The following is a 24,352-nucleotide window of genomic DNA, read 5'->3' as shown; positions in this document are numbered from 1 at the left end:
CTGGTTCGTCTGGGTATAGGGCAGCCAAAGCAGGAATAAGATCTTCTTGAAGAAAATTCAAATAGCGTTGTCCTGTTAAGTTTTCTTCGAAAAAGTATGGCCCTTATATATGGTTACTTTATTGTCCACGATAACAGCCCAAACATTAATAGATTTACTGTTAGTTACTATTTTTTTGTGGATTTGACACTGACCAGTACCGACAATTTTGCCGATTTACGACACCGTTTAAACAAAAAGTTGCTTCATCCGAAAACAAAACTCGTTTATTATGAAACAAACTGACGGTTATTATTGCAAATGTTCCTCATTTGCTCGCAAAATTGGTTTCTTTGATCAGGATCGTGCTCATTTAATTCGTGTATTAGTCTAATTTTATAAGGGTGGTATTCGTTTGCTTTTAAGATGCGTCTTACTGACGTGCCGGCTATATTATTATAAACTGAAATTTGTGAAATTGCATTGTTTGGATTTTCTTCGACAGAGAGCAGAACGTTTAATTTTGTTTCTTCAGAAATTTTTGGACGACCTGATCTTGGCAAATCCCTAACATGACCTGAAGTTATGAATTTGTGCTCTATTCTACTAACTGTTTACTGAGAAATAGGATGGTTTGGGTATTTGGCATTAAACAGTTCACTTACTTCTTTTTGCGTGCACACTCGATCCCCGTACCCTAGCATAATCAAAATTTCAATTCGTTGGGTTTCCGTTAAATTAGCCATAATTTATTCTGATAAAAACTATTAATTTTCGAACTGACAGTGACATTCGAAAATGGAGATTCTTTACAACTGCAACCATGGAAATAGAAACAATTGGCAGTGTTTATAACATTATTTTTATCCTCGATTTTACCTTAATTTGTAAATAGACGTACTTATTTGTTTTCTTGTTATTTAAATGTAAATATTTCGGAAACAGTTTTGAGATAAGGTGTGTTATACGAAACTGCCTATATTTCATAAATGCAATAAAAAATATAGCATTCCATTTAAAAAAATGACCGATGACGTCATATCTTCTTTTTGTTCCACCCTGTATACAAAAATTTATGTGAAATAATGCGCAACTTAAAATAAAAATCGACGGGTCCGAGCGTTTTCTCAAAAAATCATGTCTCTAATTTTTATCGAATTTATGCGGAACTTTAGGCGGTCACTGTCTAAAAATAAATAGATCACTATTGTTATTATGGATATGTAAGTCCCACTCTGTATTGCTATTAATAGTTTTATCAATTTTATCCAAATTCCTAAAACCCGGTCAATGGTGTGTATATTAGCAAGAAGGCAAAATAAATCAGTATATATTAAGACATGAGACAGGTCTTTTTATTTACAGTCTTAACTTCTCACCTCAACAAAACTAGGGGGGTACCAGAGGAAACAGTTTTAAGGCATTTGCTTATTGTATTTTTTAACCACCTATATATAAGGCTATATATAAGGCTAATAAATTGTGAAAAACGTTTTAGAAAAAATATAAAGAAACTTTTACTTGTTAAAGCATTTTATTCTCTAGACGAGTTTTTAAATACTTTTTGACAGTAAAGAGTTTTGCGTAGCGTGATGTGACTTCTTACTACCTTTTCTTTGGGTGTGTTCTATATTCTATGTATGTAAGAATTGTTAAAATTTTTATATTTTTGTAAAAGATTATGTTGTCAACTATTTTTAAGGTTTTATATAATACTTTGTTAACAACAGATTATGTTACGTAACAATAAAGCTATTTTTGACTTTGACTTTGACTATTATTCACAGCTGGCTTGCTCAAAAATCTTTTAATTTCTTATCATTAGTAGGCCGACGATGGCAAAATCTATTTATCCTCTTGAGTCTCCACCCTTTATCCCTATTCACAAAAATTGAGAAAAACTAAGCACTTGGTCCAAGAAAAAAAGGACTAGTGCTTAATCCAGAAAAAAAGTGAATTGTGAAATAAGACTATTACTACTAAAAGGCCGTTTCTAAAGGGTACTTGTGATTCTTTTTAAACCGAACTTAACAATCTTGGACTTACATTTGATCAAGATTTTACATTTGGATCTCATATAACTGTCCTTACGTTTGTTGTGCTATTACTTCTATTTACCCAGATTCAAATTTATATGTGAATTATTTCTATACACTTCTGAAATAGAGTATAGTGACCTCAGTTTGAAAGCTTGCTTAATTTTGTTTGGATTAGGTATGAGTAATTGTTTATCACCTATTTGCTCTGATATCATTATGAGTAAACTTCAAAAATTATGTATTAATTAATTACCTTTTAAATTTTATTTTCAAACGGTACCACCTGCTGACGAAATTGATGTTCTTATTAACGCATTTAATAGTTTTCATTCAAAACTGGAATTTATAATTGATATCGAGGCTAACAAATGAATCCCTTTCCTTGTTATTTCATTTATTGGTTTTTGTTACTAACCAAAATATAAATAACAAAAATAGATTGGTACTAAAAGCCAACATTCTCAGAAAAATGTTTAAACTACAACTCTAATCACTCTTTCAAACGAACATTTTATATTATAAAAAATTTGAAAAGTAGAGCACTATAATTGTCTCCTATCGACTATCAGAAAAAGAATCTTCTCAATATTAAAAACTTACGTTTAAATAATAACTATCCATTAAATAAATAAATTAATAAAATATTGTTTAAAACTAATCAAACAGCTCAACAGCAAATCAAAGCTATTGAAAAAAAATCTTTAAAACACCCTATGTCAGTAATCTCTCTGAAAAGATTTCAAGAGAACTTAATTCTTAAAAGCAATGTTATTATACTGAACGATAAAATTAATATTGCTTTTATGAATAAAAATACAACCAAACAGTTCTTTTCAAAATTAAAAACAAAAAACACCAAAGGTCCTAGAAAGTAATACAATCTATAAAATTCCATGTTGGGAATGCGATGTTTAAGGAACAATAGTCAGACGTCAAGATATTTGAAAGTATGTACTTATTAATATAATTCAAAAGCCGCTCTTGCGGTGCACTTAAGTTTAACTAAAAAGTTTCAACAACCATTTGATTTTGAAACAACCAAGACTGCAAAATTATAAAAAGAGACTCTTAAATGAAATGATTGAAATTAAAAAACACCGAAATACTATAAATAAAAAACAAGACGTTCCAATATAAGTAATGTTTATTTTAACTTAATTAGCAACATAAAAGTAAAAATACCTAGGACATAGCAGATCTTACACTATATTATGAGTTCTTATGAGTCCCCAGGTATATCCTAACAATTTATAACAACATACAGCTTGTTAGTACTCGAAAGACGATTGTCTTACAGCTATTGTCGAAGTTTATCTCCCTAGGTAGATAGTTAAAAAAATAAAAACTCTATACCACGAAAATCCTATAAATCTTTGCACTTATTATGGTGTGATAATTATTATTAATAACGATTCTTTATAATAAATGCTTCGAAAGAATTAATTCTATGCAAAATACTTATTTTGAAGTACCAAAATGACAAGTTTGACATTTTATTGGATGTTAGCTTACGAGGTCTTCATTTTTGTACACAAAAATAAAGAAAATACAGAGGACAAGCCTAAGCCTTCAAAAAGAAATTATTAGTTTATTTTTATTATCTTAAAACAATAACACTTTTAAAGATTTAGAGGTTATGTCCTATAATTCTTCGTCTAAACTCACTTCAACTGACATTTTGATCCTAGAGATAATCCGGGACTAATTTAACCCTCAAAATCAATCCTTGTAAACAGGGCTGTACTAAATAAAAATAGTCTATCATTTGATCCATGGACTTAATAGATCCGCGCGTTGTAAACGTATCTATTGACGGATTAAAAGCCAAAGACTATATTAAAAATCTTTTTGCTTGAGCCATCTTGGTTTGATTTTTTGAAAGATTTTTGATCTTGATAAAAATAATATGACTCTTGCAAATGCATTAATAAAATTATAGGTAATGTTCGTAATGTCACTAAAATAACTTACGTATTGATTCTGGTAGTCGCCTGATCCCACAAATATTCTTGTTTCTCCAGGGCAATAAAGACTGCACGACCGATGTCATGTTTTTTTAAAAACTCAATGCACCATTGCGCAGTATCCGCTGTGTCCACCACTATATTGTCTAAAGCACCGCAGGCGGTTGAAACAGCGACGTCGTATTTAGCGTCAATGGCACCCAAGTCGCCCTACGAATAATTTCAATAAAATTATATGTATTTTAATAGATAGAAATATTATTATTTTGGATATTAATATTTATGTATTTATATATATTTTGGATATAATAATTAACATTAAATAACAAGTAATAATTAGCGTTTGTAATCCAAAACTTAATTTTTAAGTTGTTTAAGTAGGGCGGCCCCTATTAGTTACAACGAATACTTGTATTATAGTGATTTGATCTTGCGCATATGCACCTCGCCTACGTGACATCGAAATAAGAGTGATCGCCATTAAAATCCAAACTTTCCTCGTACTTTTGGCACTTATTGATTTTCCTGTGTAATTTGTTCTATTTTGTGAGCATTTTATAAATTGTCGCATTTAAGACATTTAATATAAAAACATTCAACAAATCAGGCTAATAACACTATTTTATGCCATTCTATTGAAATTAACATTTTGCCTATTTACAAAAGACATACAGATCGTGTTTTCGTTCGTTACTTATAGGAAACCGCATAGAGGCGAAATTTTGCAACGTCGCGCGTGTACGAGTGCCTGCGGCAGAGCACCGCCCCGGCCGGCCCGAGGACGGGATTAGTAAACATCTGACTTTCGTTGGAGCTGCGTCGTTTGGCGACAAAATGTCCCAAAATATTACGCGAAAATCCAGGCATTTTTAAAATATTTATTCTAATGCGGGTTTTACAGACATGACAATGTGTAAAACCCGCATAGAATTGTAATCTGAAAATGTTTAATATGATGTGTTTTGCATAATGAAAATTAAAGCGTTATTCTAATAAAAAATAAAATATGATTCTGATAAAAATAGAATATGACTCTGATAAAAATATAATAAAAAATCAGAAATAAAACTCCAATAAACAAACTTAACAACATATCATTTTTTTAAATAAAAGGCTCAAATAAACCGCCTTCTTTTGCTAAACAAAAATTTAACCTATCGTAAAAGCTATTTCGCACCTCCAAAAGAGTTTCAGGTAAAATGGAATTGGCACCTTCGACAATTTAATTTCGCAACTCCTCTAAATTTGTTGGCCTACTAAATTCATGCTTGTAAATGGTCTGCTTAAGGTAACTCCACAGATAAAAGTCATTTAAAGACAAATCTGGAGATCTAGTAGGCCATTTAATATCCCCGGTCCCACTAATAAGGCGGTTAGGAAAAGTATTTGTTAAAAATTCTTTTACCCTAGCCGCGTTATGAGCAGGACAGCCATCTTGCTCAAAATAAACCGATTCCAGGATAGGATTTGAATGGCAGGAAGAAGTTGGTTTTGCAGCAACTCAAGGTACTTTTGGGCGTTTAAAGTGCCATCAATAAAAAATGGCCCTATAACATTGTCGCCCAAAATACCTGCCCAAACATTCAATTTCTGAGGATACTGGGTACGAAACTAAAAACTTATATGCTTGTTTTCCTAAGACCAATAACGAACAATGGAAGAATTGTGTTTGCCATGTAACGGAACAAAAGATTCATCAGAAAACAAAATATTTTTTAAAAAATATTCGTTTTCATTTGCCTTTTCCATCATGGTTTCACAAAATTCCATTCTTCGCCACTGGTCTTCAGGAAATATTTCCTGAGTTTTTAAATACTTGAAACATTTGTACCCATATTTTTTCCAGATACGAGCAACAGTTTTATTGCTCATTCCCAGTTCCTCTCCAACACTTCTAGTGGACCGTGTCGAATCAAGTTCTAGGGTACTGCAAACCATTTCTTCCCGCCGTTCTATATCCTGGACCACTTCAACAGGTGGTTCTTGACGTTTTATGTTGCATTTTTTACAATCTTGAAGACAAAAAGATGTCTCAAAATTTGTAACCACATTTAAAACCGTTTTTGCACAAAGAATCGGTCTATTCTCAAATGTCACTGAAAACAAATCTCTACATTGTACTGCCGAATTGCCTCCATAAAACCATTTAATTAGTTGAACTCTTTCGGAAGGGGTATAAACAGCCATAGTGAAAAAAACACGAAAATAACGCTCAAAAATTATTAATGCAACGTGCAGTAACACAGCAAAGTGAGGTCTGCTGACGGTTCAAAAAATAAAAACGAAAAATTCCGCCGCCTGCAAGCCGCAACCAAGCGGTGTTGCCATTATTTTGGGTAATACGTAGCTCACGATAACACGATCTGTATACATGGATAGTTTATTATCAGGTGGATTTCCCAAAGATACTGTGAAAAAATTGTGAGTTGTTGCCTGTTACCGTAAGAATTTATACTGAAACCTCGAGAATTTTTTTGAATTTTGCAACATAGACATGCAAAAAGGGACTAAAGCTAACGAATGATCTCTCTCTCTCTCTCTCTCTCTTAATCTGCCAAAATCAGGTTTATTGATGCGTCAAGTGGAAAGATAGGAAAGGCTTTTGAAAAGAAAATTGAAGAAGTTTTCGAAAGAGATAATAGCTCAGTCTAGATAAATGATTCAAATTATATTTTCAGCTCAATGGTACAATAGATTCAAGATTTTAAAAACGTCGCATATATTTACGATAATATGTTAAAGGTGAATAGATGATAGAGATGATATAGTTTTATTTAAATTAAGTACAAAAAAGTGTTTCTATAGGAAAATAGTTTTAAAAAATAGTGCTTTTAGAACAAGTGTAGAAGTAGGTGCAAAAGCAAAAATTGATTGATATGCCGGAAACTTCACGCTCAGTTTAGTATGCAGAGTTTCTATTGTTTTTATTTTAACCTATTCGTAAATAGAACTATATAGAAACACGGGATGTTTAACTTGAGTGGGTTTTTAAAAATAGTTATTGTGCTTTTTTTGACATACAATTAGGATTTTTATATTCATCATTGGCGCTCATACGGGTAATGGTCACAATTTGTTAAAAGTCATGGTACACCATTGAGATATTTTAAATTAAAAATAATTTCTGAATTCCTCGTTCAATGTGTTAAAAAAATCGCTTCTATTGCCTTTTCTAGTAGGCTACTGTCAACATTGCCAACATATTGAGTGTAAGCATCTCCATTATATTTAAAATTCTTAAAGAATATAAATTTTATCCTTTTAATATCCAACCTGCGCAAGCTCTATTACTTAGAGAATTTTTTGCCTTTATTTGTTGCCAATGGATTATTGACCAAATCTCTTTAAATTCCTAATTTAAATAAATTTTTGTTTACTGACGAGACTACTCTTGAACGACATTGTATACAAAATTTTCCTAACAATAACTTATACCCTGAAAAAAAACCACATGAAATCTTTGAAGCTCATCATTAGTTTTTAAAGTAAAAAATCCCCAAAGCCTGACGGCTTGGGGATTGATCATTTAATCGGATCATATTTCTTCCCACAATGGAAAGCACAATTCCTATTAGGAAGAATTACCTATTCTCTTCCAGGAAACAGCTCTATACATCTTTATCTAAGACAACAATTATGGTTCATGCATGATGGTGCACCGTTTATTTTACCACCGTTCATTTTAGCATAAATGCACAGAATTATTTAGATACAGTATATATAAATGGTTGGATTGTCCGATTTAAATACTCTAAATTTTTGCATTTGGGTTTTTCTTCGTCCGCAATTTAGTCCAGTCCCGTCAAAAATGTTGATGAAAAAATCTTTTAAGCGAGAATACCCCAATAAAAGAGACAAAAAGTTGAAGATGGTCAAAAATTAATAGTAGTAAAGATACATAGAAAGCTTTAGATGATCTTAGTATTTATGGTAAACAAAAAAACAATATAACAATATCAAATCATTTAAGAAAATCCCGAAGATTAGCTGGATAGAGGCTATGCTCTCGAAACGCCATGTATCTGCCCAGCTCAACAACGAGATTGTCGAAACGTTGGCGGCTAGGGGCTGCCTGCAGGGAGGAGTATTGTCCCCTATCTTGTGGTGCCTTGTGGTCGACAGCCTGATAAATCTTTTAAACAATGCTGGCCTATACACACAGGCCTACGCTGATGATCTGGTAATTCTTTGCCCAGGGAAAGACGCCGTCTCAATATGTACAATCAAAATCGATTCTGTATTCTGTTTTTGTCCAGTATAACCAAATAAATACTTGTATTATAAATTCTAGGATTAGGAAGCTTTTAGCATAAGTTTGTAAACTTAGCAAATAAAGTATATTTTGACTTTTTTGACTTTGACTATGATGAGAGCCCTGCGTATAGTAGACATATGGTGCCTCTCGGGGGGTCTCAGGATTAACCCCAAAAAAGCAGAGCTCCTACTATTCACGAGGAGACGTAACTTTGGCACGCCCCCTGTTATATCTCTAGGTGGCGTGCAGCTGCATTACTCCAGGACAAATCGATTTCTGGGAATCAAGTTGGATCCCAAACTCTCCTGGCACATACGGGGCTATCGTTTGGTGGCCATGTTTGGAGAAAGCGAAAATTCGTGCTCAACTGGACAGAGTACAACGTCTTGCATGTCTCAGCATAACGGGTTCCATGCGGACGGCGCCAACTAGAGCGCTTGAGACTCTGCTGAGCCTTCCGCCTCTGGACCTCGTTGTGCAAGTCGAGGCAATGAGGACTGTGTACAGGCTATACGTCCTCGGCAAACTACGTGCTGGCGAGACCGGTCACACAAAAATTTGGTCACGGGCCATACAGGAATGTCCTCTCCTTCTGATGGGCAGTGACTGCATGGCTCCAGTGACTTTGGACTGCGAGGGATTCGTGGCGCACATTGCAGGCAGAGAGGAGTGGCAGCATTCCAACAGACCTGCATTGCTAAATAGGGGGACCATCTGGTACACAGATGGCTCCAGAATGAATAACAGAGCTGGATCAGGGCTTTTTGGTGGGATCCCACATACCAGTAGGGCATACTCGCTGGGGGAGCACGCCACTGTCTTCCAGGCCGAAGTATTCGCTGTATTAAAATGCGGACAGAAAATCCTAAGCAGCGGACACCGCAATACAGTTGTATCAATATGCTCGGACAGCAGAGCTGCCATTAAGGCTGTCACGGCCGCAAAGGTAAGCTCCAAGCTCGTACTAGAGTGCATAAAAGTCCTGAAAAAACTGGTACAGGTTGGATGCAGGATCCAGCTCGTCTGGATACCTGGCCACGCAGGCCATGCAGGTAATGAGGAAGCGAACTCTCTCGCCAGACTGGGATCCGCAAATGTGCCTATGGGGCCGGAACCCATAGTTGGTATCGCCAAATGCTTTGCGGTCGCCTCAATGAAGGGTCTGCTGGACAAGTGGACCCACCGAAGATGGACTGAGTCCCCTGGTATGAGACAGGCCAAAGCGCACATAGGTGGGCCCTCTGCCTGTCTCACCAAAAATCTACTAAGACGCGAAATTCGGCTAGTGACAGGTCTTTTAACCGGTTACTGGCACTTAAGAAGCCATCTCCATACTATCGGTATTGCGGACAACCCGGAATGCCGATGGTGCTGTGAGAAGGATGAAACCGTTGACCATGTAGTCGGGGAGTGCCCAGCACTCACGCGCGCCAGGTTCAAATACTTGGGTAACACTTTCAGTGTACCGATCGACTTTAAGTCCTTTAGACCAGAGAGCCTTATCGGTTTCTCTAAGGCCGTTGGGCTCTGGTAACCCCCGGTGGGGCATGACGGGTCCATCAGGAGACCTATATGCACAACTGCCTTGGCAGCCCACTGTTTCGTAAATTAATTCATTCAAGCTAATTTTTTCTTAGAATCTGTTGATGTTTTAGCGATATACTGACGATTGAATAATAAACATAAACAGGTACATTCGACAATTAGTTTTTCAGTTTGCTCCTTGTTTGGAAATTGATCTTCTATTTGCAAAATCAACTATTAAATGAAATACCTGTGGGTCTGATAGTATAACGATCTGAATGATTAAACTCTGTTTCCCAGTTATAATCAGTTTTCTTACACAAATTTTAATGAAAGCATTCTGTACGGCCAATTCCCTCATCAGTGGAAATCATCTGTGGTTCTTCCTTTTCTCAAAAATAATAAACTAGTAATGTTTTCTGACGATCTTGGAAAGACTAATTTACGCCTAAGTGACTTATTTTCTCAAGCACTACTCTCTCTTTAGTCTAGATTTTCTCTATCATCTGTTTATTTTGTTTAGAGTTATCTATTAGGTAGAACACATTTTGTGCATTTTGAGAGTGAAGAATATACTTTAAAGCCCTTTGGTCAAAGGCGTACCACAGAAATCAATTTTGGAGCCATTGCACTTTGTTATTTATAACTGTGATATGGGTTGCTATTATCAATGATTGTATACTTCAACGATACCTGGATGATAACCAGATCTATTCCAGTTTTTCTAAAGGAAATGCGGACGAAGCTGTTCTTCGATTAACTGAGTGTTCAGTAGATGAATATTCTAAAAATATTGGATTACGACTAAATCCATCGAAGTCAGACGTAAAGCAACAGTCCTGATCATATAAGTAGGCATCGAATAATTTGGCTATGCATGTATCTCTAATTCCAATCGTGAGTGATCTCCGCATTATTCTAGGTTTTGTGTGAAACTCTGGTTCTCTCTCATTCTGCTTATTATAATAATTGTGTATAAGGAAGAAGCAATCCCTGGAATCGTCAAAAAACAATATTTATTTACAATTTAAGGGCCCGTGATTACGTCAGATACAACTTACGTGCACTAAAGTGGTTGAATATGCGGGATCGAGAATCTTAGTATCTTAGAGACTTTTAGAATTTCCACTCACGATCGTATCACACGCCAAAATACCCTTTTGAAATGTGCCAAAACCTCGAACCAAAACCTCGATGTTTCGACGTAGCTTTTCTCTTCTTGTATATAACAATTTGTTTTATAAAAAATGTTAAAATTTCAGTTTGTCAAGTTTTAAAGCAAACGAGGATTGATTTTAAAACAGGATTGATGTTCGGTAAATATAGTTCTATACCAGGGTTGTGAATTTTATTTATTTCTTATAATTATAATTTTTTTATGCTATACAGTTATTAGAGTGGCCTCGTACGCGTTTAATAAAAATCCGTTTTATTATTGTTATATTGCTCTTTCATTCAAATAAAATGTGGTTGATGTATAACAGTCGACAGTCTTTTTGATATACGGCAGTCTTGTGAATTGAATTGAATCACTTTTGGAAGAAGGAGATTTATGGCTTTGCTGACGATACTGTTGTAGGAGTAAGTGGAGTAAGTATACCTTCAGAAAATGTGAAATAGCTTCGTAGAAAATTAAATATTGAGATGGCTGTAGTTAGCTTTCTTTGAATGTCGACAAAACTCATTTGGTAACTTTTGCCTGGACTCAAGGTACTCTGCCAGATGTCCAGAGTATTACGTTTCACGACACAAACTGTTCATATGACATCTGTCAATATTTGGGAATTCTTACTGATCTGACATATAAAAACCAAGTAATTTATTATGTCATAAATAAAAGTTTGATGAACTAGGAAATATTCCAAACATTACTACACTCAGAATGGTATATTTTTCATTGGTGGGAGTTATTATAAGTTATGGTTTAGTTGTATAGGGAAATGCGCGGAAAATATAATATGAATGCCTTATGTGTAGCTCAAAAATATATCCTGAAAAAAACATTTATTTTAAAAACAGAAGGTATCCAACAGAATTATTAGCTATTTATAAAGCAGTTATATGTAAAAGCCGTCTTAAGATTCATGATCAAAACTTTTTATGCTAAAAATATTCATTTTTAGTATATTTTATTATTATTACGTCACAATTTGAATACCAGAAATAATGAGCGGCAAAATATTCCGATACCATCTGTAACAAAGACACATCTGCTTTGTCAACAAAAACTCTTTAATGCTTTGGCTGTGGACCTCATAGTAAAACCTTGTCCCATGGTAATTGGGTAAAAAACAGTCATAACTATTCACTTGCTGTCATTATGTGGTTATGGTTTAATCTTGGGGTATCTATCTTATTTAGCTTAGTAACTTAGCTTTAGCAGCTTAGTAATATAGTTTTAGAAAAGTGATTTGATCGAACAGTGGGAGCACACATAGACATTTAATGTCCATTGGTTTCTAACTGTATTAATCATAATGTATACTTTTGATGTACTATGTTATAGAGTTTGTTCTATACATTGAAAAATGAAAATTGAATATTGTAGAAAGAAAAATCAACAAATATAATAAATACATTTATAATGTGTGTGCCGACATTGATTCTAGTGAAGTGCGTGCTCTTGCTGCGGTGGGCCGCTCTATACCATATATTTATAAAGAATGTGCTCCTACACTAAAGAAGTTATTCGAAGTTGAGTAACGTGTTACCTCTCTAGAGCAACAGTTGGATGAGATCAAAACTGAAACCAAGAATGTGGCAGTTCTCATGGAATGCATAAGGATCCGCTGTTTGGATATAAATAGTATGAAAGAAAACATCCTTTCATTTGAGTTAAAATCAGAAATTTTGTCGATGAAAACTTCTGTCAATGTACGACAATCTGACCAGCAGAAGATCAGGGCTGGAATTCTAAAATCACGACTCGATCTCGATACGATCACGACTTCGAATTCGATCGCGACTCAGTCGTGACGAGCAAGGTGATTCTAAATTTCAATCGTCGGCTAAACTCGTTTTATTCGATTTGATTTAGGTTTCTTGGTATATATTTGTTATTTTCCCTAATATTTGACAGATGGAAGCGTCAATTGTCTTTTCTATTGATAAACACTAAAAATTTTCATTTATTTTGTTAATTTTTTTTTCGCCTCCGTGTTTTTTTATTTAAATATATGCCTTTATTATTTCTTTAAAATAAAAAATGTCGTGTAAAACCACCACTACCCATTGGGAAATAATAATTGAATTCATGGAAAGTCACAAAAACTTGTTGTGTTCATCCACTTTTGGTTTTAATATGGCAACATGGGTGCAATCAGTAGCACCTATAACAAATTGGAAGAAGGGAAATTCGATCTCTCCATAAATGTTAATTTATTAAGTTGTTCATCTATTGTCTTTGGGAAATTTAATGAATCGATCAGCACGGTGATTGTCAATAATTTCAGTAATTATATAAATCCAACGACTTGCAGTAGTTTCGCTAATTGCAAGTTTAAAATCTTGTTCAATGCTTCTTTGGTAACAATCTGTGGCATAAAATCTTGACATACTAAAACTGCCCATTCAATGATAACTCTACTTTCTCTGCCTCTATTAGATCTATTAGTTGTGTTTAAGAAAGCTTCTTGATATACTAATGAAAACCTGGTATGACTATTGGTAAATAATCAATGAAACAAATACGTTTAAAAATGGATGCTGACACATTATACACGTACTAAATAAGGAAGAAGCTATATCGTCTGGTGCATACGATATACCCAAACGTGTCGTCGACAAATCGTTAAAAACTAGGCAATCCGCAAGACACTCACGATTGAAAATTTTATTTAGAATCAAACATATCGAGTAATCGTGTCGAATCGTAATTTTAGAATCCCAGTACAGGTATTTGTTGGATATATTAAACAAGAAACCTGCTTCTGAGAAGATGAATAAAGTAATTCGATTGGGTAAAAAGAGAGAAAATGGATCAAGACCACTTAAAATAGCTTTTACTGATTCTAAAACGGCCAAAGAAGTACTACTGGCAGGTCATAAGTCGGCCAATAGTCACACAAACAAAATTAAAAATGAGTTAACCCTTAAGTAGAGACTGACTATGATGACTTGGTGTTTGTTTAAATTTGGCTCTCAGAGAAGTATTCTGATACTGAGTTAGGACTGAAGTCTTTCAATTTGTTCCGTTGTGACAGGAGTCGTGGAGGTGGAGTTTTAATTCATGTCAAAGACCTTGTTCGTGTTAGAAAGCTTAAGTTGGTATATGATTCTGTTGAAGAGTTATTTTTATTATGTAAATTAGGTGATTTTTTTTGTGCTTCGTGGTATATATATTCCACGAAATTCAGTAAGGGGCACTGACACTCAGTCGACATCTTTAGGCAGAAGGATTCAGGAACTAATATTTATATTTTTGGCGAATTTAATATACCTGAAGCCAGCTGAAGGAATGGTGACTCAGGGGTAGCTGTTTCTTGCCCTGATGGCTGATTATAATGGTATCAATAATTATCTAAGTTCAGTTAACTGAGACGCTTTATTGGAGTCAAATAATATTAGTGTCATAGTAAAAAGGTATAAAACATCTGTTTCCTTCTTGGTTTTCGGCTGAATTGAGATCATTGGTTAGGTTAAATAAAAGGGCTCATAAGTATTACAGGACCAGTAATCGACCAGCTGACTATTTATATTTTGCTAATCTCAGAGCGAGATGTAACACTTTAAGTGAATTAATCTCAATATCACCCTTTGAAGTTAGATCAGCAGCTTTATACTGATCCTAAAAGTTTTTGGTTTAATTTAAATCAGGATAGAGAGCTAAATGGAATACCATTTGATGAATTACAAAGATAATGAATTTTTAGGATGTGAGAAAATTGCAGAGGGTTTTGCTCAATTTTTTCCACTGTACACTGTATACAGAATAACCCAAATAATCCTAGTGCTTGCGATGTTTTTTTAAGCTAAAGCCAAAGCTAAATTTAGGTCCGGATAATGTTCCCAATGATTTTTTTATCAAAATGTGTTTGTACTATTTCTTACACTCTTTTATTACACATTTAAAATCTCTTTGGATACAGCAGCTTTTCCAACTCTATGGAAACATAGCTTTGTGGTTCCAATATTACAGAGTATACAATCTGCAATCTCAAAGCTTTTGTATGGTCTTTGTTTAAATACCAATAAAAATATGTCACAGCGGCAACATCGAATTACGTAAGCCAGGGTTTTTTGCATGCCTACGGTCAGGCACGACGCGACGAAGCGAGAGGAAGAAGAGAGGTTAGGTTTCTGTGTGTGTTGAGAGTACAACCGGAATAAATCACACCGGAATTTTAAAGAAATTTGGTTGTTTTATTTCAAAACAGAGATACAAAAAAGTGTAATTTAAAAACAGTCTTATTTATGAGCTTATTGGTGGGCGAGCAACATCTGGGAAATCAACATTGACAAATCTACTGATATTTTATCAGGATTTGCTAACTGCCTTGGGAAAGGGGTGTCAGGTGGAAGTCATCTACACTGGTTTCTCCAAGGCCTTTGATAGAGTTAATCATGGTATATTACTAGGGAACTTGGAACTGTTTGGCTTTCCTGGAAGATTAGTGGCTTGGTTTGCTGATTTCTTGTCGGCAAGGATCCAGGAAGTTCGCATTGGTAATTCTAAGATTGGTTGCAACAGAATTTAAACAAGTTTTATTTTTATTTAGTATTAAAAATATTATATTAAAATATCTAGTATTTAAACAATTTATCCTTAAACACTAGCAAGTGTATGTCTAAGTTTTTACGGGGGCAATAAGAGGAATGATTCATCTTATAGTGTTGCTGGCCATGATATTCAGTACTGCAGCACAATAAAGGACCTTGGAACTTGGTTTGATAGACAACTAACCTTTAATACACACATTAATAATATAATCTTAAATTGTCCAGGGTTCTTGGCTTTGTGCTTCTGAAGTGTAGGGATTTCGCACTACTGACATGCAAGAGAGTTTATATCTCGCTTGTAGTATCTCTGCTCGATTTTGGTTTGGTCATCCTTTTAGATGAACTTTTAGCCTTGTAACGGGTTCAGAAGAAGTTTGTTAGATTTTGTCTGTTTAAGCTAAATATGAGAATTCGCAATATTCGCAGAATTGACATAATCATATACAGTGCATCTGTAAAGTGGCGGATAAATTCAATAAAAATTGCATATACCGTTTCTGAAAAAAATGCCCGAAGCCGTCGATTTTAATATTTGGTTTAGGGTTTTTCTACGTGGATATAAAATATACAGAGTGGCTGAAAAAGAAGGGAGGGGAGTTAAATCTGGTGATCTGGGTGGCTATTCAATGAACCCTCGTCTAACGATTTGGAAAAACTTCATCTAGATAATTGCGAATGAGTAAAGCATAGTGTGGTGGGAGTCCATTTTGCTGAAAAGATCAAAAAATAAGATCACGTTGGTGCATGTCGATTCTTTCACGTTCGGTTAATTTTCTCCTATTTCATACAATAACAGTAGGTCATAAAGTGTAGTTACTAATAACACGCAGGGTGACACTGCTTTCGCCTCTCATAAAGAATAAACACCACATGCAAATGTAAAAGTACTTCAAATAGTTGCACCAAATACATTCACTTTTTGACGCTGACAACAACAACGACAACAACTAAAATACCAACATTTAATTTAGATAGGTATTTCTTTAATTTTACATTTTATCATCATTTTTCGTTCAAAATTGCTTATATAACCATTCATTTGTACCATATCATTTGTAAAAAAAATGTGTTCTTTCTGATTCTGCATTAACAAATAGTGATTTCCATTTAAAAAACATTGATGACGTCATATTTTTTAGTGTCCCTGTATATTTAATTTTCATGTAGAAAAACCCTAAACCAAATATTAAAATCGACGGGTTCAGGCATTTATTTCAGAAACGGTACATTTCATTTTTATTGAATTTATCCGGTACTTTACGGATGCATTGTATGATTATGATTTGGACATGCTAAATCTAAAAACTTTAAAATAAATACCTTTACAATCAGATCTCATTTTTATATTCAAGTTGTTAAATAGTCATATAAATTGTCCTGAACTTCTCAGGATGATTTTCTTATGAACTAGATACCTACGACATAATCGTTTGTTTTTCTTGCCTTTTCCTGGCACTAGTTATGCATCTCATTCTCCAATTGAGAGTGAGAGATAAATTTATAATTATTAAACTTAGGTGAAGTGGACATTTTGGGAATTACCTTGTCTCAGTTTAGGCATCAAATTAGGGAATTTATTTGAATCTCTTTATTTATTTATTTTTTTTGAGTATCTTTCAGACATCGTTCTTTTTTTATATTTATTTATGGGCCATAGTTAAGTTATCAGGGCTAAATCAGTGTTAATGACAATTAAATTGTTAATATGGTTAGTTCTAAGTAAAATCTGTATTGTTGTGACGAATTCATAATGACTAGGAGCTGAGGTTCAATCTATTAATCTCTGAGCTCGTTTCTTCTTTTCAATATCCTACCTAACTTTGTTATGAAAATTACAATTAAAAAACGATAAAAAACAACAAGAAGACCTACTTTTTTTTAAAAAATACCTAATTTGAACCAACGTTTGGTAAACTGGTAACAAAATTAGTAACAGGCACACGCCCCAGGGTTTGAATACATATCAAAAACTCTCTATTTATTACTATTGTTTTCAATTTTATGAAAATAAAAAATGAAAATAAAATTTTTTTATTTTCATAAAATTGAAAACAACAGTAATAAATAGAGGGTTTTTGATATGTATTCAAACCCTGGGGCGTGTGCCTGTTACCAATTTTAAACCTTTTACCCCCTGATGATGGACACCACTGTGTCCGAAACATGTAAGGAATTTTAATCTAACTAAATGTTTAATAAATAGGTGGAGGGAGACTGAAGAATTTTCATTTTACCTTAAAAAATGTAATTAATACCTCCTTTATAATTTAATAAAAATAATTATTACCTCCATTTAATGCGATCGCTATCGCAGTTATCAGTGAAATTAAAAAAGTACTTTCTGCAAAACCATGTTGTTTTTAAATCGACAACTTACCAATCTACCAAATAGTCCGGGACACTTTCCTTCCCTTTTAGCTCTCATTAATGAATCCAAAACTCTTCCGCTCGATCTCGAGGCCTGCATTGAACTTTTTCCTTCTTCTAGCGTGGTCCTCTTCGACCTGATAACGTTCACGAGATTCATCTCCTCCTCTTTCACTTTTAATAGTTCAATATTGGCAGCATCCAGAGATTTCTTAGTGGCGGGAATTTTCTCCTGAATTTCTGCTACTTGCTTGGTTCGTTCCACGATTGTAGCTGAAGAGGTTTCGTAAATATTTTTCAAGTGTTCCAATTTGTCTTTTTCGGTTTTTTCGTGGCTGATACATACTTGAAGCTGTGTTTCTGCTATGTTGAACTAAAAAAAGAAGCAGCTTTAATTAATTATTGGCCTAATTTACATATTGGCCCGACAATAAAATTTAAGTAAAAAATGTTCTTAACACCTCTATAACGAGTATAAATTATAATATTGTAGTATATCTAGTATAACAAAAAAAAAAAATCGTACGCCGTATAAGAACGGCAGTATTATGTCAGGTGAACACGGTAGTGAGTTGAATTGGGATGATCCCTTTCTTATTTATTTATTTCTAGGTTTCTTCCCAGGACCTTTTTAGATGATTTTTGAGAAATTTAAATCCAGAGGATACAATTGAATAAAATTATCAAACTGGATAAAATGCAACAAAGTCATTAAAGAAAAAAATATGATAAAAAATTATTTCCAAAATATGATTAATTTAACAATCAATATATAAAAACATAACAATAATAGTGTATAAAAAAGTGAGAATACTAAACGGATAAAAACCAGAACATAATATGTACATTGGTAAATAATGAATCTAAATCTATTCAAATGATTAAAAGAAATAACCTATACATAAAAGTTAAGTATTTAACACCTAAGCAAATTTAAAACTGCCCAGTGAGATATAAGGTACTTGGTAAATTTGGATATCTTTATACTAATATTTGGGTTACTTGTATGTTCTACAAAAATATACCCTTAATGGACCTCTTAAAATTGTATCAATGTTCCGTTTTATGATTTACAACGAAACGCCTTAAATCCCGAGCAACACATCACATATTGTTATCGTTAAATATATATTTATTCGACGATTTTTTGGTACATTTTTGGTTTTGGTATATTTATCAATCGTATATGGTCAAGGTATATTTATTAAACTGTAGAATATACATATATCATATACGATTCTGTTTACACAAGTTAGTCTTTACACTCGATTACTATACCTCAAAAATGTGATAAAATGACCCCGATATCACATATATGCTACTGTGTAGGATACGATATACTTTTCATACACGCATATATCTTATAGTTTAATAATGGAATATCATACACAAAGAAATCTAGAAAAAATAGGAAATGCAATAACGTGTATGAAATAATAACTATACCATATAATACATATGCATAAAAAACTCACAAATACAAATTTGCTTAAAAAGAATTTAAGAAATAAAATTTATTTTAGAAAAATGCAATGGTGTACTTTTTTTTATTAAATAATATTGACGATAAATCCATTATGAACGCCATTGGTAATTTTTTTTTTCTTTGTACGTCTAATAACGCCCCCTAATGCATAAAACACATCTGCAAATAAAAAAAAAATCTACATCGGTAGTAAAGTTATTTAAAAAAAAAATCTCATTCCATTAAAAGCATTTTATAAACGTCTTTAAATAGTATACAATACACCATACTTAAACGTTTAACTTTTATGAAATAATAATTATTAACATGTAATAAACCTTCTTGTTAAACGTGAATAAAACATAAACATACTATTAAATTCCTCAACATATATCATGCGGATATTTATAGTTGAAGCTCAATCAAAAATGTACATCTGGTGTAAACCAAAAATAAACATTTATTTAACCATCATATATTGCTTGGCATTATTTCTATGTAAGTACATTTAAAAATTCCTTCTTTTAATTGTAACTTTTATTTTTTCTATTTTAAGGAAAACATTATATTTAAATTCGTGTTTTATAAAGGTCGCATGAATATATATTATTTATTAAAAATTGTTTTTTTTTTAATATTTAAAACTATATACTTACCATTTTAATCGACCAATTTTAGACATTTTAACTAATTAATTTTAACTGTTACGTAATAATAGGGATAATTATATAATATTTGAATTTTACAATTGTTATAGAGGCCTGAACCAGGCCTAATATAGGCCGAAACGTCGGCATGAAGAAAAAATTAAAAGGCTTGAAGTTTCATTTGGCCCATAGCCAGTAAATATCCAATCATATCCAACTAAATCTTAAAAACAAAAAAAAAATATATTTGAAATATTATAGATATAGATATTTTAATATCTATTTAAGTCAAATGTACACAGCATATAATATAAAGCTGCAGTATTGTTTTGTAATACGAGGTATACCGTTTAATAATTTACAGGGACAATGCAAAAATATGCTAAGTCCATTTTTATCAAAAATTGAGATTTACACGCATGACCCGTTCAAATGCCATAAAAATTACTGCAGAAATATCTATCTTTACATTTGACATTGAGTCTAAAATGAGATGCAATCAAACTTACTTGTCCGTCCAATCAGCTAAAATATTTCAATGCAGAAGTATTTTATGTGGCCATACGTTACTTCCTCATTGTAACGCAGGACACAGAGGAGTCTACTCTATTAAAGCCATCGTTGTATAAACGTGTATTGTTCTGTTATCTGTATACATAAAAGCAGAACTTGCAAATTTTTTGATAGGGCTGTTAATCAAGCTGCAGCTTCGGTGCTGTTAATAGTTAGCAGGTAAGTAAAAATTTCACACTTTTAGCTAGAATCAAATATTTTTTATCACTTTGTTTTGTGATGGTTTGAATGTGCCTAGGGTTTTCTTGGGAGACAAAGGGTTACACATTATAAAAGACACATATAAAATGCCTAATAATTTCTTTACGTACCTATATAATACTCGTATTATGATTTGTTGTAAATCGAATCTAAAAAGCTACAAAACAATTTTATGTAGAACAATCCTATCTCCAGTTAATTTGGATATATGATACTACTGCACAAAAAAATGTCGCAAATTATTGTTTCTATTATTCACCATTTTATTACTCGCTAATGAATAGGCGTAACTTTGTGGGGTATTGTGATGAAATAAAATAAAGCAAAATTATGATATTATCTTAACATTAATTTGGTTTTTTTTATTAGATGATCAAAACTCAGTCAAGCTGCCCAATAAAATATCTTGCCTCTTAGCAGCACAACTGGTAGAGACTTTTGTGCAGAATTTGAACATGGTGAAATAATTACCCAGAAAGCTTAAATTAACTTAATAAAGTTTAAGGTAACTTAATAAAGCAGAAGTTAAATATGGTTGTTAGTTTTTCCAGGTGATTCCTGTATGAAATCCAGGGGGAATTGTGCGCCGCCCAACCTCAGTACCAATAAAGAAACCTACAACGTATTAATTTCAATTTAAAATTACACTGTAACTATTGATCAGTGTGAGGTTGACGCCTGTTTAGGAATCTTTCATTTATTTAAACTTAAATAAAATATTTGGGAAGCTGGGTCTATTTATAATGAAAATAGCTATAATTTTAAGTAAAAAGTTTTTCATAATTCGTTTGGAAATACTATGTTTTTAATTTTCTATTAATGTCTTTAATATTAAATTATGCAAACTAATCTTATGCGTTTTGTCGCATCCATGATACAGCGGCCTCCTGTATAATTGTTAAACTATTTATGTACAAATCGTGTTCAAGCAAAGTAAAAACGCAGTATCGAAATATCGCTTATTCTGTACTCATCTAACATACCGTCCGGGACCTTCCGGATCCGAGTCACGTTGTTTCCTTCCAAACCTATTCCAGAACTACGATCTGGATAGGTTATTTTACCTAGAATTAGACAATATTACGTCTCACAGTGTTTAATTTGGACAAATTAGGTGGACAAAAGCCATTTCCGAATTTCTAAAAATAAATTTTAAACCAATGCATAGAATACTCTGAAATTCCCGAAATCAAGAATTTTATGTTTTGCATTCCACACAGATAAGAAAAAGCGAACTGAAGTCGACCTTTGGTTAAAGCAAAATAGTCATAATCTCTACTAATCTACATAATGTCTATATATAAAAAGACTTGTTATGACTGATAATCAACGTACAGCCCAAACAGTAAGACTTAGAAATATGAAATTCCATCGGGAAGGGGTAGAAACCACCGCTTATGTATCATAGCTTCAAAACTATGTACTTTTTTAAAAAATGGTGAAACACGTAATTTTTATTTTATTTTTTTACCTAATTTTCATTTTTTTGTTATTTTTTTAAGGGATTAAAACCACCCCCTAGGATTTTAACAACTTTTTTTATCCTTAAATTCATTGCTTTTCGGAAAAAAAACTGCAAAACACTTTAATTTCATTTTAATGAAAACAACAGATTCTCGCAAATTCCGCCACCCTGAAGGGGTGAAAACTTCTTCTAAGAAAATTCTTTCATTTTAAACTTATAGCCTTAAAAATTGATATTTTTACATATTACAAGAAGGCAAAACAAAAAATGTTGTTTGCAAAGAAGTTCTTCAGTAAAACTTTTCTTTCATTTTCAAATTCCACACAAGCAACGCCGCGGGCATTCAGCTAGTCGTTAATATAATAAATGCTGTGTTAATAAATTTTTTAACAACTTTTACCAATGGATGTTTTAACCGAAGGTATGTATTTTTTTTACTAAAATAAAATTATTTTAATTTATAACCGCGTAACATAATTTGACGTTTTGAACTTACGTGACAAAATAATAAAATTTTAATTTTTTTAACAATTTTAATGGTCTGGAATTTATATGTACACAGATGTATCCAATGTTAGATATTTTTTGATGAGTGCCTAAAACATGGAAAAATTAATAAAATCAATGGATTTTTTGAATATATTTGCACTAAGTTTAACTTGTGCGATATTACTGAAGATTCTAAGCGAGAAGTAAAAATAAAGTTGGCCAGTTATTTGACAAAACTCATGACCAAATGGCTTGCTGCTGGGAGGTCGAGAGAGCGTTAATAACCGCTGCCGAGGTAGCTGTGCGTTCCTCAGGCCATAGGAACATTGCGAAAAATTAACGAGAGTCCTGGTTGTTCCAGTAGGACATTAGGCTTAAATTATACCAGTAATTCCAATAATGCTAGGCAACTAAGTGGAAACGAGGCACTAGCCTATTACATAGATTCTAAGTCATGGATGCACAGACCGCCGCAGCCCGTGGGCCGCCGGTCGAATACTGGTGGCCCGCCGACAGCAAAAATAATACTCTCGTACATTAGAAAAATACTGAATTCTATCCCAGATAAAACAAAAAAAAAATTGTTCGAAAAGTAATTTGAATCTCCGCGCGCGTATTTGAATCTAGCGCCCAAAAATTTTAGGTCAAGTAACATCCCTTGCCGCCTTTATATAAAGTTCAAAATAGTAGAGAAATCAAGAATTTTTAGCGCGATGTGAGCAAGCGAGATAGCAAGTTCTATAGCGAGATACATAGTCCCGAATTCCCGATTGCTCGCGTAGGTAGATACACGAAGCTTCCAGGGTCGTGTGCGCGGTATAAAAGTTTAATTTGAGTGAAGTGTCAACAGAACGAAATAAGGGCGAAAATACAAAGTGAAGTAATAAGTAATTGAGAATAAGTGCTTAATAGTATTTTGGGGAGGCAATAGTTCTAGTGTAGATTTTAACTCGACTAGCTGGTGTCATATATTTTGATCCACAATCAACGCAGATTTCCTGTTGCAGTGTTAACCCGTCAAGTGCCGTGTATAATTGAATTGTGAAATCGTACGTAAAACTCTGTCATTAATAAATGTTTCTCTACCTATTTAATCGATTTTAATCAAATTTAGCTTTAATTAAAACAAAACAAATAAATTACTATTTTTTTTTAACTGTAATAACTACGTCAATATTTCAGATATAAAATCTGTATTAAAATATTAAAATTTCTGAGGAATACTATTTAATCAATTATTTTTGATAAATTAAAAAAGGATGGGTAATTTAAGTAGGTACTGTAATGGTTTTGGGGTGCTGTCTTAATACCCCCAAAATTAGAACGCAACATGGAGAAGGTTAAAGATGAAATTCGGCAGTTTCAAGAAATTTGGACTGAGAAATACTTTTTGTATAGTCGAATAACAAAGTCGCTTGTTTAATTTGCAAGAATCCTGTTGCGATTGCAAAGGAATATAATGTAAAAAGGCACTATGAAACGCAGCATCCTTCTTTAACCAAGTTTAGAGGCGAATTAGGAAAGCAAAAAATGTTGCCTTTAAAACGGGAGCTTATTGATCAGCAAGCTATGTTTACAAAACCCATTCAAGATTCAGAAACAGCTACAGAAATTAGGAAATTTCTCGAATGATACCAAAGCGAAGTCGCTTTCAATGATGGCGATT

General features: G+C 33.2%; 1 protein-coding gene across 2 annotated transcripts in view; it reads right to left on the bottom strand.

The window, feature by feature from the left end:
* The window catches only part of LOC126734688 (structural maintenance of chromosomes protein 4), a 217,319-nt gene that overhangs the window by 153,164 nt on the left and 39,803 nt on the right, over positions 1-24,352 (bottom strand). For both annotated transcript variants that reach the window (XM_050438398.1, XM_050438397.1), the window contains exons 8-9: positions 17,857-18,219; positions 3,990-4,192 (exon numbers count right to left, since the gene is read on the bottom strand). In XM_050438398.1, the coding sequence (XP_050294355.1) occupies positions 3,990-4,192; positions 17,857-18,219 (566 nt within the window). The remainder of the gene's footprint in view (positions 1-3,989; positions 4,193-17,856; positions 18,220-24,352) is intronic.

Source organism: Anthonomus grandis, chromosome 3 (assembly GCF_022605725.1).
Source record: "Anthonomus grandis grandis chromosome 3, icAntGran1.3, whole genome shotgun sequence".
Taxonomy (NCBI): domain Eukaryota; kingdom Metazoa; phylum Arthropoda; class Insecta; order Coleoptera; family Curculionidae; genus Anthonomus; species Anthonomus grandis.
Note: the sequence above shows the minus strand (reverse complement) of the source record. Positions and strands in the feature narration are given on the sequence as shown.